At 40.3% G+C, this 19,923-nt stretch overlaps 1 protein-coding gene across 1 annotated transcript in view; it reads right to left on the bottom strand.

The window, feature by feature from the left end:
• Positions 1–3,990: 3,990 nt before the first annotated feature.
• The window catches only part of mccc2 (methylcrotonoyl-CoA carboxylase 2), a 37,728-nt gene continuing 21,795 nt past the window's right edge, over positions 3,991–19,923 (bottom strand). Inside the window, exons 13-17 of the mRNA NM_001030485.1 lie at positions 19,544–19,610; positions 13,821–13,977; positions 12,542–12,656; positions 6,969–7,054; positions 3,991–4,200 (exon numbers count right to left, since the gene is read on the bottom strand). Coding sequence (NP_001025656.1) covers positions 4,083–4,200; positions 6,969–7,054; positions 12,542–12,656; positions 13,821–13,977; positions 19,544–19,610 — 543 coding nt within the window. The 3' untranslated portion in view covers positions 3,991–4,082. The remainder of the gene's footprint in view (positions 4,201–6,968; positions 7,055–12,541; positions 12,657–13,820; positions 13,978–19,543; positions 19,611–19,923) is intronic.

Below are 19,923 nucleotides of genomic sequence, written 5' to 3'. Positions count from 1 at the left end.
CCGCCTTATATAGAGCCGGGAGCCCCGCCCTCTCACGTCACATGCTGCTGCCGCTGCCCCAGGAGATGAGACCCCCAAGGAGTTGAACCAGGGACAGGGGAGAGTCGGTACAGCTAATGCTCCCTGCATATTGTATATTGCATATTATACACACACACACATATATATATATATATATTATACATACACACATATATATATATATTATACATACACGTATATATATATTATACATACACACATATATATATTATACATACACACATATATATATATATATATATATTATACATACACGTATATATATATTATACATACACACATATATATATTATACATACACACATATATATATTATACATACACACATATATATATTATACATACACGTACAAACACTGATAATAAATGGTAAAGAGATACTGACACCTGAAATTAAACTGGTTTTTTAATGTATTATAACATAATCTTTGCATAAGCTTTAGAATGTTGCCATAAAAGTATTATCTGAAGCTTTTTTCATGTCAGTATCGCTATAAGGGGGTAAAAGAGTGGTTCTCAACCTTTCTAATGCCACAACCCTTTTATACAGTTCCGCATGTTGTGGTGACCCCCCAATCATAAAATTATTCCTAAGACCATCGGAAAAATGTGTTTTCCATTCGACCCCCAAAGGGGCCCCGACCCACAGGTTGAGAACCAGTGGGGTAAAGTGTCCTCCACCTATAAAATGATAACTAAACATCATCCTGAGCAACTTTCTATTATATGCATTAATTAAAACATTCCAATGGCTTTAACATTATATGTAAATGGGATTGCTTTTAAAAGCAGCCTTTGTATTTACACTTTTATATTTTCTGGGTCTGACTCCTAAGACAATGTAACATGGGTCAGGGCTCCTCCAGGTCTTTCAATCAGCCTTAACCTGCTGGCTTGCAACTCTAAAGGAGCCAGAGGCAGGAGAGAAGAGAATGTAAACACATACTGCTTTTAGTGGTAATTCTATTTGCAAATAACTGTAAAACTAGTGAAAAGGACAAGGAAAGTGAAATTCCCCAAGCTGCTGCTTCTTACTTCTTTGCTGTAAAATGGCCTGGCCCCAGGTATAGGTCTAACAGCAAGTTCTTCACTTTCCTTGTCCTTTCATAAATGTACATGGGAACGTTGCCTAGAATTCGTTCATGGTGCAAGACCCTCTATAATCATTTATGGTTAATTTGACAAGTGGAGAAACCCTCAGCAGAATCCAAGCCCTTCTTGGAGGACCTGGAGACCTGTCACCCAGGCATAAAAAGCTATATAATGAACGTTGTTTTCAAATTAAACATAAAACCCAATTTCTTATTTAAACATCTATACCTGTTACAAATCTCAGTTATATAGTGCTGGCCCTGCCTAAAGGCTTTGGAACTATTTCTTTTGGTGACAGGTCCCCTTTAAATTCAGTCGAACACAAAAAGTCATGTGAATTCAAAGTACTGAATAGCTGAAGGCCACAATTTTAATATCAAAATATTATTTGATGCCAAATAAAAACAAAAATATATGGAATTTGTGCACTCCTTGCTAGAAGGAATTACTCACTATCCAGTGCAAGATCTGTTGGATAAAACAGGAGTGATATTTGACAAATTACATAAATTGATTAGACAGGATTTTCTCTGGCTTTTCTGCTCGTGTAGGAAGCTGGCCTGAACGCCTTTGCTACATCTCTCACCAGGTGCAAATTTGAAGGGGAATCTCAGCTCAGATCTGTAGCTAATCATTTTTTCCTATTGGACAAGCAATGCTGAGCGGCAAGGTGTATACCAATAAGCCATAACCATCACCAAACAGCTAGACTTGCTGCTCTCCATGCAGAGAAAGGTTGCCAAGTATTAAATACGTTTGGAAGCCTTCCAGGAGTAATAATGCAGAAGCTATTAAACTTCCTGGTGGGGGTAAAAACTCACCAGCCTATACCTCTGCTCAGACTACCACTGAAATGTCAGCCAGGGGTAATAAGCAACATGTAATATTAACCTAAATCCAGTCAGGAGCAACAACACTCCATCCAATGAACAGTAATAATTCCTTCCAACAGTAGGTCTAGCAAGAGCAGTAACTTCCATCTAATGGAAGGTCTGTAAGGTATAATTATTCTCCATTCGGTAGAATGTTGGTTGAATGTCTTCTAGGAGAAATAGCTTTTTATGTAGTGGAAAGAGTAACAGTTCTTAATAGAAAGCATGGCCTATAAAGAATAGTACTTCCTCACAGAGTGGAACCCTGGCCCTAATACTGACTTTATATACAGAGGCATTGTGTGTAAGTGCCTCCATGGAGTGGCCTGGTAGATGCAGGACTCCCTTCGCTTGTTTGTTTGTTTTTTTTTGCCAGAGCGGATAGAGGGGGGGAGCATGGCTTCTGGACCTTCTGCAATAGAAGAGCTGTAATTTCATGCAGCAACAAATAATTCCATTTATGCCTTTGCTTGGATGACCTCAGCCCTTATGGATTCTTGTTGGGATTATTACACAATAGGAGGGCTATACAAGGTAATTGGAAAGGAAAGGTGGTGGCCAACCAGCCTAAAAGGGAGTGAAAGCTTATCCATGACGCCTAAAAGGGAGTAACTTAGTACTGACGTACAACCGCTGGCTCGGCCATTAATATCGTCATAAAAGGAAGGGCTATGGGACAAAATGAATATCACTATTTATTACTCATTTTTCTCTTTGTATTGTCTAATGGAAATATTATGTTATAGTGGCCATTAAAAAAAAAATCTATTACTGGTTAGCTGAGCTTTGAACAATAATAGGAATAAAGTTAATGGCTGAAGCTGGCTATTTGTAGAACACCTGAACATGTATATTCATGCCTAAACTCTTGCATTGCATTTAAAAGGAAAGCTGATTTGTTTTCATTGTGTCTGGATTATTTATTAGATTGCACCATAGCGAAGTCAATACTAGATGCAAATTTGAACCATGACAATCAGTCTTCTTGCTAACACGGCAATGGATGGGATGAAGGTTTTTCCTGGAATTGATGAATCGGGAGATAATTAAATAAGGAGGCAGGAAAGATTAAGGAGACAATTTAAATATGCAGGTTAAACAAAATTGCTCTTGGGATTTCTATTAACCCAAGTCAGCTGTTTGTGCAGCTCTCAGTAGGACACTATGAGGTCTCTTAATGTGCAGCATATTGGGCAAGTCTTGCATTATTGTTTGGGATCATTTGGTTGGTTGCTAATACAAGTATGTGATCAATTATCTGGAAACCTGTTATCCAGAAAGCTCCAAATTACAGACAGGTCATCTCCCATAGACTCCATTTTAATCCAATAATTCAAGTTTTTAAAAAACAGTAGCTTGTACTTCATCTTAACTAAGCTATAAGGAATCCTTATTGGAGGCAAAGCTCATGTTGGGTTTATTTCATGCTTAAATGATATTCCCTTAGTAGAATTAAAGTATTGGGATCCAAATTACAGAAAACTGCAGGTCCCAAGCATTCTGGATAACAGGTCCCATACCTAATCTCATTTTGGGGATTCAAAAATGGATCCTGAATTGGGATGTTCACCTTTGAGTTAACTTTCCGTATGATGTAGAGTAATATTCTGAGATAACTTGCGATTGTTCTTAATTTTTTATTTCTAGTTTTTGAATTATTTCAGTTTTTGTTAAGCAGCTCTCCCGTTTGGAGTTTCAGCAGCCATTTGGTTGCTAGGGTCCAAATTACCTTAGCAACCAGGGTGTGGTTTGAATGAAAGACTGATATATGAATAGGGAAGAACTTGAATAGAAAAAATAAGTACTAAAAAATAACAATTAAACTGTAGTTTCACAGAGCAATAGTTTTTGGCTGCCGGGGGTCAGTGACTGCTGTTTTAAAGCCGCAAATATTTAGAAGCAGGCAAATGATTCAGAATATGATAAATAGCAGTTGTTTGGCAATCATCCTTTTGTGAAAACTAAAAAAAAAAATACACATAAATATATAAAAGATTTTATTTTACAATATATATTAATAGATCAGGAGGTCCCAGTTCTCTTGATTCCAACATTCACATAACACATAGAATTTAATCACATTCTAAAAACTCCAAATTGTGTTTTCTGTGTTGGAGCATTTAAAGCTGCGCTGAGGCTTAGTCCCAGAACCAACCGGGTATCCGCTGGATCAATGATTCCATCATCCCACAGTCTAAAGACACAAAGAAATGTTCTGTTAGTGCTTATAGTATTGTATAAACGTATTGAACCCTAATCTGATGAAAACAGGTAATATAAAGAATCAAAATTAACATTTCAAATTGAGGGCTGACGTATATCATAGCTACGTTAATACAGGAGGAGTGGGCAAATCAGAAACCAATCATACCCGACATGTATAATGACCCAGGTGTGTACATATTAACACACACACTATATTAGTGGTTTCCAAACTGTATGGATCAGAGCACTGCCAGGTGGGCCGAAATGTCAGCAGTTATCTGGTTGCTAAGGTCCAAAGCAACCAGGGGAGTTGCTAAGCTAGAGTTGCAATGAGAGACTGGAATATGAACAGTAGAGAGATAAGAAATAACAATACAATTGTAGCCTCACAGAGCAATAGTTTTTTGGCTGCTGGGGTATATTGACCCCCATTTAAAAGCGCTGAGAAGTAGAAGGCAAATAATTTAAAAACTAGACCAATTGAAAAGTTGCTTAGCACTGGCCGTTCTCTAACATACTAAAAGTGAACATAAAAGTGAACTACGCCTTTAACTTCCTCCAGTGCAGGCGACAAAATAATGTCAGTCGTGTCAGTGAGAAGTGGCGCCAGTAATACATTTCGACTTGCGTAACTATCATTAATATCCCTGCGCTGATGCACGTGGGGCTCGTAACACTGACATCAGGCTGATTGTGCAGAAGTGACAGGACTCACCGTGTGACATTACCCTCAGTACAAGGAAGAAGGGGGCAGAGAAAGCACAGATGGAAGGGAAGAATATATATCCCCGGGCCTGACTCCTCAGTGAAAGACTAAAGCAATCGGCCTATCAGCACCTTCTGCTATTAAAGCCATGTTGTTCTGGGTAAAACAGCTGAACTGTTCCCTCCCAATGTCACAATGTTGAAGGCAGATAGAGAGCCACGTACTGAGCATTGGTGTAATGAATACTTTAATCTAACAACAAACGTGTGGGAAAATCCTACCCATTTAGTTACATTGATTGACTACTGTGAGCGAGGCACAAATAGGCACAAAAACACCAATCACACAGGAGACTCCTAATGACACTCATAAATTCTGTCTGTTCAATGAGCGCCGGTCTCTGATCAGACTTCTAATTAAAAGGCAGGCAGATACGGGGAAACACCAGCCATCAACTGCAAATGGAATGGATTCAAAATTCAGATGTTATTTAAAGTAAATATGAACCCACAATAAACAACTTCCATACTGATGGAATCCATCCTGCTGGAAGCACAAACTCTCTTTTCAGGAAGATCGGACAAAGGCTAACAACGTGTCAGCAATCCGAACTGATGTGGATCAACCCAGGCCCAGACTGGCAATCTGTGGGTTCTGGCAAATACCAGGGGGCTGCTGTAATATCCAATAGACACCTGGGGGGGCTGTTTGGGCCTTTCTGTTCTGACATGTTAGGGCCTATTTTGTATCCCAGGCCAGGATTGATTGCTGCTTTAAGAAATTCTAATGGTTTGGTGTGAATCAGTTATTCCATAATGACCATTAGTCCAATAATCTGAACTAAAGATCTACACAGTACTAATAATCTGACACACTTTTATCTTTGGGGATAAAGACTATAATGTCCGGCTAGGGTGAATTTTTTTAAAGTGACGGTACAGTAATTTAATGACACCTAGTGTATGCTAGCCAAATAGAGTTATAATTCCATTGCACCACAAGATAATGATGGTACCGCTGATAAAAAACAATTTCAGGGTTAGGTATAAAACTATAAAACACCAATCCACAGAGGCAAAACCAAAGGTATCTGTGAATGATTCCTGAATATTTTTGCATTTAATATTTTCTTTACTTGCTCAGTAAATACAATACCATTTATTGCAATGTATACATAAGTTCAAGTGAAAAGCTGTAAGAAAAAAAGTTCTGTTTTGATACCTTATCATTGCCCTTTGCAATCTAAACGTTGGTTGGATCCATCTTAGCTTATAACACGGTTACAGAAAATGAAAACATAGGCATGATAACCCTTTAGGTCTAGGGGTATACAAGAGACTAACAGGCAGTCATCTTCAGATTCACCACAACTGGCTTTCAGGTTGTGCCCGCGTACACTTAGGGGCATATTTATTATAGGGTGTAAACCAACATCACTTGGATTAAATTAAGCAAATATTTGATTGGTTGCTATGGGCAATATCACCAGTGATGTTGGCTTACACACTATAATAAATATGCCCCTTAATGTAAACAATGACATCACAGTTCATGCCTCTGAGCAAATTTAATAGAAAACCCTGAAACCTGATGTTTCCAAGTTAGGGGCAGACAACTTCTAATTAAATAGTTTGCCCTTAGACTTCATTCTAGGAGTAACTTTCCTTTTCTTGCTTCCAAGATGGCACTGCTGGCTGATGCACTGAACACAATATTACAATATAATACCTTAAATGTGAAATAGACCTGAAAATGGTGGGCACCTGGCTGGTAAAACAGAACTGCAGAGTGATGCCCACTGTGCAGCAGATCTGGCCTTGCAATCTACCCTAGTGCTCTTTCCTATAAGCCTCCTTAAGCAGCGCAAGAAGCTCCCTCCTAAGAGAGGTCACTAGTGCCCAAGTGACAGTCTGGGCATTGGGATAGATCAATAGAGAAGCAGCTGGAGGCTACATGTGGAAATGGGGATGGGAGAGTTTGGGGTTAGAACACAGGCTGCACAGAGATGTTGTACAATGGAAATGGATTCTTCTTCAGTAAAATGATCTCACCGTGCACTTGAATAATACGGATTCCCCTCTTCTTCAAACCTCCTAATGATGGGTTCCTTCAGAGCGGCTTCTTCCTGTTCAGAAAACTGCAACAAAAATGAAAATGTATTTAAAACCAATGGTCAAACAGGTAGGGCATCCAAAGGCAAAAGGTCTGATTTAATGGGCAGATCTTTGATCAACCTCAGTTAGTATGTATCCATGGTCACAAATCATATAAAACAGTAATACATTCACACCACAACATATTGGAATATATCTAGCCGATACACTGGTAGGGCAGGCATATTGGAATATATCTAGCCGATACACTGGTAGGGCAGACATATTGGAATATATCTAGCCAATACACTGGTAGGGCAGCTATATTGGAGTATATCTAGCCAATACACTGGTAGGGCAGACATATTGGAATATATCTAGCCAATACACTGGTAGGGCAGCTATATTGGAGTATATCTAGCCAATACACTGGTAGGGCAGCTATATTGGAATATATCTAGTAAATACACTGGTAGGGCAGCTATATTGGAATATATCTAGTAAATACACTGGTAGGGCAGCTATATTGGAATATATCTAGTAAATACACTGGTAGGGCGGCTATATAGGAATATATCTAGTAAATACACTGGTAGGGCGGCTATATTGGAATATATCTAGTAAATACACTGGTAGGGCGGCTATATTGGAATATATCTAGTAAATACACTGGTAGGGCGGCTATATTGGAATATATCTAGTAAATACACTGGTAGGGCGGCTATATTGAAATATATCTAGTAAATACACTGGTAGGGCAGCTATATTGGAATATATCTAGTAAATACACTGGTAGGGCAGCTATATTGGAATATATCTAGTAAATACACTGGTAAGGCAGACCGATACCATTCATGCAGTTTTACAAAAAACCTGTGGCTGAAATTATTAGTATTTGACCAGAAGACTATGCCTGCAACAGCTTTATTTTTAGGGTACAATTGGCCGTCTATTCACCCTGTGGGACTGTAAAGGTAAGATATTCTAGTGATCATGACAGCATTCCCTGTTGGTCCAGAAAACTACCGGAATCTCAGCGGTACGGAATGTATTATGGAACTACAGGAAATCACAGGGTTATATGTCCAAGCCAAATATATAATCTTGCATGGGATGTTCAGCTCATATGGCCATGGCTATTCTATAAGTAACCATCCCTAATGTGCCAAACCAACCTTGGCTTCTATGGCCACCCGAGTATTCAGGCCATCCTGCCCAACTTTAGCATTAGATGAACAACACAGTTATATGGATTTATACATTTATAGAATATGTTTTTCTTTAATACATAAACACATAAACAGCTGTGACGCAAAATACACCAAAATAAAAAGCAACCTTTGTCAGGTAATGGTGTCCTGGTGATGCTCACATCAAGTGCTGTCAGACATAATGTTATATGTGTCATCCTGGTAATATAAGGCGGCAATGTCATTAGAAATAATAACAAAGGAATAGTGTGTACGCACAAAGCTCGCCCCAACACCTTGGCTAGAGGCAAAAGCCAAATACAATTTACACTATGATTGCAACAGCACGGCAACGCTGCAGATACCATCTACAATTATTCCTTCCGTATGCAAAACCAATCAAAGTGTCACCTGGACACTGCTAATTAAATAACTTTAATAACCGCCTGCTGACTGACCGCTCATCTTTTATTTCATATTTACAAGATTAGATTACACAGAATCTCCAACCATTATGTATATATTCAACAATAAATACATAACAGTAGGAGACTAACAAAGCACCAACACACAACATGCTCAGTTAGAGTAAATGATTAAAAAAAAACAAAAACATATCAACATATCGGGCAGCACCATAAAACAGAAGGCTGCATGGATCAAACATACAGACTGAATGCAAATACAGGTTTGGGATCTGTTCTCAGGAAACCCATTATCCAGAGAGTGCTAAATAATGGGAAAGCCATCTCTCCATTTTAAACAAAATGTTTTAAAATGGTTTGCCTTTCTCTCTGTAGTAATAAAGATATAATTAAGATATAATTCATTCTTATTGGAGGCAAAACAATTCTATTGGGTTTATTTAATATTTAAATAATATTTTTAATTGGAAACTTATCTGGAAAACCCCAGTTCTATTACAGTTTTGACCTATGCAAAAAAAAAAAAAAATCACGTGACTTTAGATCATGCGAGTCCAGGCTGAGCAATGGACCCAATAACTATGGGCTCTAATCAGAAAGCTGAGTAAAAGGATTCAGTGCATTTATAAAGCCACTGTATTGGTTGCATTATTTGTATAGGTGACTATGAGGGAGTTCACATGTCTATCCAAAGTCTCTAAACTAAAAAGGGGCAACATTTGTTCTTGCATATTTATCCCTTCCGGTGAAATTGCTAAAATGCCATTCACTCTCATTCAATAGAAATGGCTCCCGGTGCTGGAGTTAAGTTGTCAGTTGGGCTAGGGCAGGTGGGGGATTCAAACGCCTATCAAGTTCTCCCACCCAGTTCCCAGGAGAGATGCATGCTGCCCAATATTGTTGCCACCTTAGGCCTGGGCCTTTGTGCCCTGCCCCATTCCCTCAGTTTTCATTGCAGGTAAATGTACAAAAGTGTAAAACTGCATTTTGGCCATGACCGCAATATGCTACTACTAGTCATGCCACCAAAAAAGAAAATACAAATTATTTTCCCATTGCAAATTGTAAAGCTTCAAGGGGTGGCCAGGTGGTAAAACGAATACATTCTAAATGCTCATCAGCAGATAATATTGTATGACCTTTATTCTATAACAGAAATCTGCTAATTTTAGGCATAAGCATGTTTGTCTAATCACTCACAGTATTCACTGAAATGAATAGAGAGAAATGGGGCGCATATGCCCAGCTGGACAATAGACTACAATAGTTGGTGAGAGAGAATAAGGGAATAACAATGGAAGAACCGGAAGCATAGGGCTAAGTATTTTGTTTTCTTTAAGGCGAAAATAAATTAATTTGTGTTTACGCATTCTGCATTGCCGTAAGAGGCACAATTACTTAGCACAGATTGAACAATTCTATCAACCAACCCCCATTCTGCCCACACTTCTCCTACCAAATCCAACCCCCATTCTGCCCACGCTTCTCCTACCAAATCCAACCCCCACGCTTCTCCTACCAAATCAAACCCCCATTCTGCCCACTCTTTTCGTATCAAATCCGACCCCCATTCTGCCCGCGCTTCTCCTATCAAATGCAACCCCCATTCTGCCCACGCTTCTCCTACCAAATCCAACCCCCATTCTGTCCACGCTTCTCCTACCAAATTCAACCCCCATTCTGTCCACGCTTCTCCTACCAAATTCAACCCCCATTCTGTCCACGCTTCTCCTACCAAATGCAACCCCCATTCTGCCCACACTTCTCCTATCAAATCCAACCCCCATTCTGCCCACGCTTCTCCTATCAAATCCGACCCCCATTCTGCCCACGCTTCTCCTATCAAATCCAACCCCCATTCTGCCCACGCTTCTCCTATCAAATCCGACCCCCATTCTGCCCACGCTTCTCCTATCAAATCCGACCCCCATTCTGCCCACGCTTCTCCTATCAAATCCAACCACCATTCTGCCCACGCTTCTCCTATCAAATGCAACCCCCATTCTGCCCACGCTTCTCCTATCAAATGCAACCCCCATTCTGCCCACGCTTCTCCTATCAAATGCAACCCCAATTCTGCCCACGCTTCTCCTACCAAATCCAACCCCAATTCTGCCCACGCTTCTCCTACCAAATGCAACCCCCATTCTGCCCACGCTTCTCCTATCAAATGCAACCCCCATTCTGCCCACGCTTCTCCTATCAAATCCAACCCCCATTCTGCCCACGCTTCTCCTATCAAATCCAACCCCCATTCTGCCCACGCTTCTCCTATCAAATCCAACCCCCATTCTGCCCACGCTTCTCCTATCAAATCCGACCCCCATTCTGCCCACACTTCTCCTATCAAATCCAACCCCCATTCTGCCCACGCTTCTCCTATCAAATCCGACCCCCATTCTGCCCACGCTTCTCCTATCAAATCCGACCCCCATTCTGCCCACGCTTCTCCTATCAAATCCAACCCCCATTCTGCCCACGCTTCTCCTATCAAATGCAACCCCCATTCTGCCCACGCTTCTCCTATCAAATGCAACCCCCATTCTGCCCACGCTTCTCCTATCAAATGCAACCCCAATTCTGCCCACGCTTCTCCTACCAAATCCAACCCCAATTCTGCCCACGCTTCTCCTACCAAATGCAACCCCCATTCTGCCCACGCTTCTCCTATCAAATCCAACCCCAATTCTGCCCACGCTTCTCCTACCAAATGCAACCCCCATTCTGCCCACGCTTCTCCTACCAAATCCAACCCCCATTCTGTCCACCCTTCTCCTACCAAATGCAACCCCCATTCTGCCCACCCTTCTCCTACCAAATCCAACCCCCATTCTGTCCACCCTTCTCCTACCAAATTCAACCCCCATTCTGTCCACGCTTCTCCTACCAAATGCAACCCCCATTCTGTCCACGCTCCTCCTACCAAATCCAACCCCCATTCTGTCCACCCTTCTCCTACCAAATTCAACCCCCATTCTGTCCACGCTTCTCCTACCAAATGCAACCCCCATTCTGTCCACGCTTCTCCTACCAAATGCAACCCCCATTCTGTCCACGCTCCTCCTACCAAATGCGACCCCCATTCTGCCCATGCTTCTCCTATCAAATCCGACCCCCATTCTGCCCACGCTTCTCCTATCAAATCCAACCACCATTCTGCCCACGCTTCTCCTATCAAATGCAACCCCCATTCTGCCCACGCTTCTCCTATCAAATCCAACCCCAATTCCGCCCACGCTTCTCCTACCAAATCCAACCCCAATTCTGCCCACGCTTCTCCTACCAAATGCAACCCCCATTCTGCCCACGCTTCTCCTACCAAATGCAACCCCCATTCTGCCCACGCTTCTCCTATCAAATGCAACCCCCATTCTGCCCACGCTTCTCCTATCAAATGCAACCCCCATTCTGCCCACGCTTCTCCTACCAAATGCAACCCCCATTCTGTCCACGCTTCTCCTACCAAATGCAACCCCCATTCTGCCCACGCTTCTCCTACCAAATGCAACCCCCATTCTGCCCACACTTCTATCAAATCCAACCCCCATTCTGCCCACGCTTCTCCTACCAAATCCAACCCCCATTCTACACCTCACATCAACTGGATGTAATTTTGCAACAAGCAGAAAATAAGTACAATGATAAATGACATGTTGGCAGGCATATAGCAATGCTCATTTCGATGATTCATATAAATGGGGGGCACAATTCATTACTAACCTCTTCCTGTAAAGAGCACAACAGTCAACGATTTGATAAATATAATGGTGTGAGTATGAATCAGAGCATAACTGCCAATGACAAACTACACATAAGCTTTACACACGTGATTACCACAATCAAGCTGCTCTGTTGAATCCATCTAATCTTATTCTAAGGTGGGATGGGAAAGGATATTAAGATAACCGATATTCACCTGTTTCCCTTCTCTTGCTTTCTGGTCTTTTGCAATTGTAGCCAATACAGTTGCAGCTTGTTCACCACCCATTACGGAGATGCGAGCGTTTGGCCACATGTATAAGAACCGTGGGCTGAAACAGAAGGCAATTTTGAGAGACAAAGAACAATAAATATAATACCAGAATAAGTATGAAAAAACAAGTTACCTAATCCAACTATAAGCAACTTACATCCCCAATGTTTTCTACTGTAAATAGCATTGTTACTGTTTATTAAAACTGAACATAAAGGAGACTTTTTACCACCCATCCAGCTGCCTGGACCCATATGGGAGGGAAGATTTAATACAACTCTCCCCCTAGTACAAGAAACAGCAGCAGGTGCATAGCCACTTAAATTAACTGCATATTTATGAGCGCAAACACGGAAAAGTTCATCGTGATGAGCTCATAACCGCTTTACACATGGTCACATGGGTATCCAGATTAAAAAAAAAATTCATTATATATAGATTCATTAAAACAATAAGCATAAAATCAGACAGCACAAGGGTGAATACACACTGAGCTACTTAGTAGCAGCTACCCTGCCATAGACAATACTGAGAATTGCCTCTGCTAAAACACACACACAGACAATTATCAGTAAAAGATCAACATGGTCTATTGTAGCAGCCGTGACAAGTAGCTGCTACTAGTAGCCCCTTGGTGTCTTCATCCTTATATATTAGGATTAAGTTGTGTATATGGGTAGGTTTTCCTTTTAAATACTACTGAATAGTCTGATAGACTTTGTAATATAAAAATGAAAGCCTGCGCTACCAACACCGTCATATTTCTATAGGACCGCAGCGCGTAGAACAGTATATTGCAGCAGGAAGAATATTTAGCAAGCACAAACAGAAGTACAAATTCCACAGTTTTTTTTCATTTGATTTTGAATATTTTTTCATGAGCCAATTGAAGCTAAACTGATATTTTTCCCCCTGTGGGGAAAAGGAAGGATAAATGTTTTCAAGTAATAATGACTATGCCCCTATGTGCACTGCACTATATGGGGGGAGGGAAGGAGTTAACAATGATAGTGATATAAAACATATCAGTAGAACTGGAGCTGGGCATTGGGAAATCCTTTTTACAGAGAAGCAATTGATGTTTTACTATGTACACCAGGGGTCCCCAACCACCGGGCCATGCCGAATTGGGGCACCAGTCTGTGCTGTGGTGCAAAAAAGGTTGTGGGCCACCAATCTACACGTTGTATTACATGGGGGAGATATTTAAGTAACTTCTTACCTATAAGCTCTCCCACACATGCCATAGTTTCCAGCCCCATAGGAACCTCCAATAATGACAGTAATTTTGGGCACATTTGCACAAGCCACTGCCGTCACCATCTTTGCTCCATCCTTTGCTATTCCTCCAGCTTCATAATCTCGGCCAACCATAAAACCTGCAACACATATGTGCAAAAACTTTTATCCGCAGTACTGACAGTTACAAAGCACAGTTACCAAAGCGGCCCTTTAACAATTCAACAGATTACTCTCTGGATTCATGTGGTGGAATCATGTCATAGGAAGATAACCCTGGCCTTTCCTTAGCTCCCTGGGTATATCCATCACAACTAACATTGTTAGGTTTGAGCTGTTTCCTGTCATATAAGGGATTCAGTTTAAATGCAATTATAATTTAAAAGATAGATACATTTGTATAATGTGCTTCAGCAAACCTGTCTTAGATTACCCCCTTTTCTAGTTAAAGGAGAAGGAGAAGAAAAGGTTATATCACTGGCGGGTACCAAATGATAGGCACCCCTCCCCATCTTAACAGATACCCCAGGCTGATGATCTGGTTAGTAGAAAACTGCACCAGTCGGTGCCCACAGCTTTTTGCTAAATGTTTGGCTTTTCACTCTAATGTGCCTGGTGTAAAGTAGAAAGGAGGAGGAACATGATCGCTCCGTGGTGATAACTACCAAGTACCCCAGGCTGGTATGTTTTCAGAAAATAGTTGCACCAACCTAGCATTAGCCAAACAAAAAGCATACAAGTACCCTCTCTATATTGTGGACACACAACTGTGAGCCATTCGTTACAGGGGTTGCCACCCGAACACAACTTCAGCTTTTTTTAAATGTAAACATAATTTCAAGCGACTTTGCAACATACATAAATTAAAAAAATATGCAGCCTTTTCATAATTTTTAATGTAATAATATGGTTTGGAACAGTTCCCTAAGCCCGGCCCCCTGTTCTCCTGCTGATCTGGCTGACTACTCTGAGACTCAAATAAAATGTAACAGTAGTCGCCTGTCCTCAGCCTGCCTTCAGCCTGCATCCTCCCAATCCCACAATCCCCTGCACACGTGATGTCAATAAGGAAAGGATCATCACAGTGCAGTGCATTGTGGGTTATGTAGTTCCTGCATGCTGTCTGTAAGCTGTGGCAAAGTTGTTGCAATATGTAACCTTAGTGTTTAAGTCCCTTCTCCCCTGCCAGGATTTCAAATGATACAGAAAGAGAAAAACTGTATTTCAGATTGATTTCTGCATATAAAAATGGTGTTTATTCATAGTTTTTGAAGAAACAGATTACAGTGATAGGTATATTAGTGGTTTCTGCATTGTGTGGGGCTCTTTCACAAATTTTGGTTAAGAAGCCAGAGTTTACACACCAAGTAGGTCCAACCTCTTAGCAATATCACATCCAACCAGCAATATCTGCTAGGGGCAGATTTATCAAAATGCAAGTTTAGAGCTTAATACATAAAAACTAACTTTCTATTCATTCCTATGGGATTTTTAAATGCATATTTATTAATCTGATAAATTTGCTTCTAAAAATCCCATAGGAATGAATATAACGCGGGGGATTTTTTATGTATTAAGCCCTAAATTCACATTTTGCTAAATCTGCCCCCAAGTGATTGATATCTTGCACCCATTTGCAAACAAGTGACCTTCATTTTTCACCGCCCCAGTATTACAAATCCCCTAAGGACGAGTGAACGTGTGTCAGCTGGAAAGTGGAGGAGTTAGAATGTAAAGACGTAAGTGACACTTGACATTTTCAGCAATCCTAATAAATATCTTGGCTAGAAGAATGTATATAGCAGCCAATTTATTTCTATAATAAAATAAGCCTTTTTGTGTGGTTTTTAGGAAATCTCAGGTTTATCGTGTGACCGTTTTGTGGAGCCTGTTGATGTGCCAGTGTCTGTTCAGAGTAAAGGAAATTAATTCAAGCACATACTTCAAACCTCTTGATGGGTCAGTACCTAGGATCTAAGTGTGTCCAGAGAATTGCGTGCTCCATGCAGTCATCACATTCTTTCCCAACCTAAATCGAGAGGCTGGGAGGCTGGAATGCCGCCTCTGTTTTGCTGTGCTGGAAAGGTTGCATGACGCACTTTCCTATAGCCGTGGATCTGAGAACTCAAGTTCTTTTTATCAATGATGGGAAGCTCACAGGATAAACTAATTTACTTCCCTTATTGAAAGTGAAGAGAAATGGACTAAAAAATAAATTTAGATAATAAAGCTATACAGATCGTTCACAAAGATTTTAATGGCACATTCACTTACCCAGACGCAATGAGCAAAGTACACTTTTGGACGAAATCAGCATGTTTTTTTCCCCACAATGCACCAATGTTTTCCCAGAATTCATGTGTCATTGTGTGAACAATGTGAGCTGAACTGAATGCCATTGCGCAGTGTCCCAGTCTTGAGTGCTGTGTCCGACTCATCAAAATGTAACTGCGTGAGTGCTTCACTGTAAATCAGATGCAGTTGAGCTGAATATTTTCACAGTCTTCCTAGCGTCAATTCAAGTGTTCGGTGCTGAAGTGATGTGCGTGCCTGATTCTTTAGGCTCAAGTATGCTGCTCCGATTGATGCAGGGTGCTAAGGGAACCATGGAGGTACTGCCTGGTCTGGAGGTGATGGTAGCTTCAGGATTCACAATAAAGGGCACTTAACAGCCTGTGACTAGAGCAGCAGAGTTAGGGTGGTTACCCTTCGGTGCACATATGCGTCATGACATCACTTCCATCAAGGCCACTGCGCACAGAGGTGCCTACGGCGGCACCAGTCCACAATACAGTTCTGCCTATGGCAATAGATGCAGCAGCGCTCAGTTCAGAACAGAAGGCAGGAAAGACTGATTACCATTAAGTGCAACTATACAGAAGTGTTCAGAGCGCATTTGGACGCAAGTATCTGTGTCTGGGGATGTAAATAAGTGTGTTGGCTTTGTTTTAAAGGAGAAGGAAATGCATTTTGGCATTTTTATTGCCAACAGATTAGCCACATTAGTCCCACAAGCTTTACTATACCTGAGTAAACAGCCCTAGCAGCTTTCTTTGTTTAAGATAGCAATTGCAAATTTTGCTTGGGCCCTGTAGCTTCCTGCTGCATCTCTAGGGGCTGGTAGCTCAGATCACACATTCTGATGGGACGGGGGATTTAATTCTTATGGGAGGGGGAAGCAGAAGATTTACATATGTTAGGCAAATATGATATACAGTATTTAAAACGATAAAACATAAGGGCAGATTTATTAAAATTCCATCTGGGGAATCCGTGTGTTCCTGACAGTTTGGAAAGGGTTTTAATCAAATGGTAAATTTATCAGAGCATTCACTACTTTGTTGAATGTGCCAATTCATCAAAATGTGTTGGTGAGGTTTGAGCAGTTGAACTCCATTTTATGCGGTGTTAATGTTGACAACAAGTCGTTAAGCCCCAAAATAGAAGGATTTCTTTAAAATCAACCCTATTTATTTGTTTTTAAAATCAATGCAAAGTCAGTCAATAGAGGGCTTAGTGATTAACAAAGGGTCTTTGCAAATCTTAAGGTATAAGATATTTTCTACTGAGCAGTTTCCATAGTTCCTGCTAGGTTACAAGCAGGGCCATAAGGAAAAGCTAAACTTAGAAAAAATTGACTGCATGATATGTACTGACTGTTTTAGTTACTGAAAGGGTGAGCAGAAGCAGAAGTGGGTGAGAGTCAGGGATTGGAGGTTGCAAGCAGAAAGGGAGGACTTCTGTGGCAGGTTGGCAGGACCAGACGGAAGGACAAGTAGTATTTGACTTGGGCACCATTAACTCTTGGCCCGCCTATGATTTTGTACCATTAAGTAGATAACATTTAGCAAATGCCCAGAACGAGGCCTTTCCTATATTATAAAAACTTAATTAAGAACACTGCACAAGGTGGGAGTGGGAGACTGCATACCGGGTAAATATAAGCAATCCATATTTCTACAGTTGCGCAGATAGAAACCTGTACTTATCTATTTTCCAGCTCTGCATCCTTGTGTGCCCTGTGCTACCCAAATGTATAATGGTAAATACAATCTAAAACAATCTAAGACTTTAATGATCTTTTAGCTGTGGATTCATGAGCTATTTTACCAACAGTCAACCACCAGTAATTGACAGCATTTTGAAAAAACCATGGCCATTTTATCCTTTTCTGCATATGACTTTGATTTCTATGTGAAGACTGGAGATGAAGGAAGGAATTATTTCTCCATGTCATGGTTACACTGAAACGTGATTAATGCATTTACCAAGGGAACACATTTTTCAGGATGTATCAATACAACAGATACATCATTTTCCAAGTAATTGTCAGCTCTAGATTTTCCAAACAGCAAATGAATAATAAGTGGATTTTTGCGCATTTTAAAGTGCTGAAGGGTCAAAGCTAGAACGCGTAAACTATAAAAAAACTAAAAAAAAACACTAAACAATGTTTAAAAATGGGAAGAAATATAGAGGTTTGCTTACATTTCTGACAAGTGAATAATGAATTTAGCCTTCGTACATACAGAATGGAACAATAGGGAAAAAGTTTACAAAGCACAAAAGGGAAAGTGCTGCCATAGAGACTACAAGGACGTTGAGCCAATGTATCAGTTTTACTATAAACATTTATTTGTAGCAAAAAAGCAAAGAGCAGTACAGGTATGGGACTTGTTATCCTGGGGTTTTCCGGATAAGGGATCTTTCCATAATTTGGATCTCCATACCTTAAGTCTACTAAAAGATTATTTAAACATTAAATAAACCCAATAGGACTGTTCTGCTTCCAATAAGAATTCATTATATTTTAGCTTGGATTAAGTACAAGTAACTGTTTTATTATTACAGAGAAAAAGGAAATAATTTAAAATCTTTTTAATTATTTTCTTATTATGGAGTCTGTGGGAGATGGCCTTCGCGTAATTTGGAACTTTCTGGATAATGGGTTTATGCATAATGGATTCCATACCTGTATATGCAGCAGGTAAAATAACACTGGAAGCACATCTCCCATAGTGCTGCACTATCTGATCCAATGCCTTCTGAGATTTAAACAGGCCCAGTCTGCTACACATGTACCCAAACATAAAAGCAACAGGCTATGATAGCTTAGTGCAGCTCCTCTGGCAGTTTGCAGATGCCCAGGTCAGGTCTGCCTAAGCAGTAACAGGCAATTAAAAACAATTGAAAAAAGTAAAATCATTTTTTTTCCCAAATAACATGAAACTCAAATTCCCTCTTCCTAATAAAACATTCATACCTGTTATAAAGGTATTTAAAGGAAAAACTATACCCCCAGAATGAATCCTTAACATAATATAAACTATTTGTTGGTTAAATGACCTATTAAGAATCTTGGCTAACTGGAATATATATATATATCAATAAATATTGCCCTTTTATGTACTTTCCTTGATCCACCATTTAGTGATGCTGTGTGCTCCCTCAGAGATCAGCTGACAGGAAATAATGCAGTATGAATAAATAACAATTTTATATGTGGAAACCAAGCTGCAAAATAGTTCTTCTCTTTCTGCAACATTTGAAATCCTGGCAGGGGTGAAGGGACTAAAACATTGTGAACTAAGAATAAGCATGAGAGCAAAGTAAATCTACGAGGAAACTATGCCAAAATCATAGCTCTCCTCCTGTAAAGCCAGGATTACATTATTTATAAAAAGCAGCAAGTAATGCCATACTAACCTGTGATATTCTGCAAGAAAATGAGAGGTATATTTCTTTGACAGCAAAGCTGAATGAAGTGGGTCCCCTGTTAGAAACAGCAAAAAAATACAAATGGAAACTATGACAAAGACCAGGGAAAGACCTTGCGCAGAGAAAAACTCACATATGATGGGCAAACAGAACTCGTAAATTCCAAGCAAATACCAGAGAACACTATTATGTAATGAGGCAAAAAAAAACAAAATCTGCAACCCAGCTGCCATTTTAGATTTGTGCCTTATATATTGCAATTATGGTCAATGATATAAAGCCTCAGCCACAAAACAAATGTTTTACACTATTTACGATATTCAAATACATTATCCTGAAAACCCAAGTTACGGGAAGGCCACCTCCCA

The sequence above is a fragment of the Xenopus tropicalis genome, chromosome 1, assembly GCF_000004195.4.
Source record: "Xenopus tropicalis strain Nigerian chromosome 1, UCB_Xtro_10.0, whole genome shotgun sequence".
Taxonomy (NCBI): Eukaryota; Metazoa; Chordata; class Amphibia; order Anura; family Pipidae; genus Xenopus; species Xenopus tropicalis.
The sequence above is the reverse complement of the archived record's forward strand: the minus strand, read 5'-3'. Positions and strand labels throughout refer to the sequence as shown.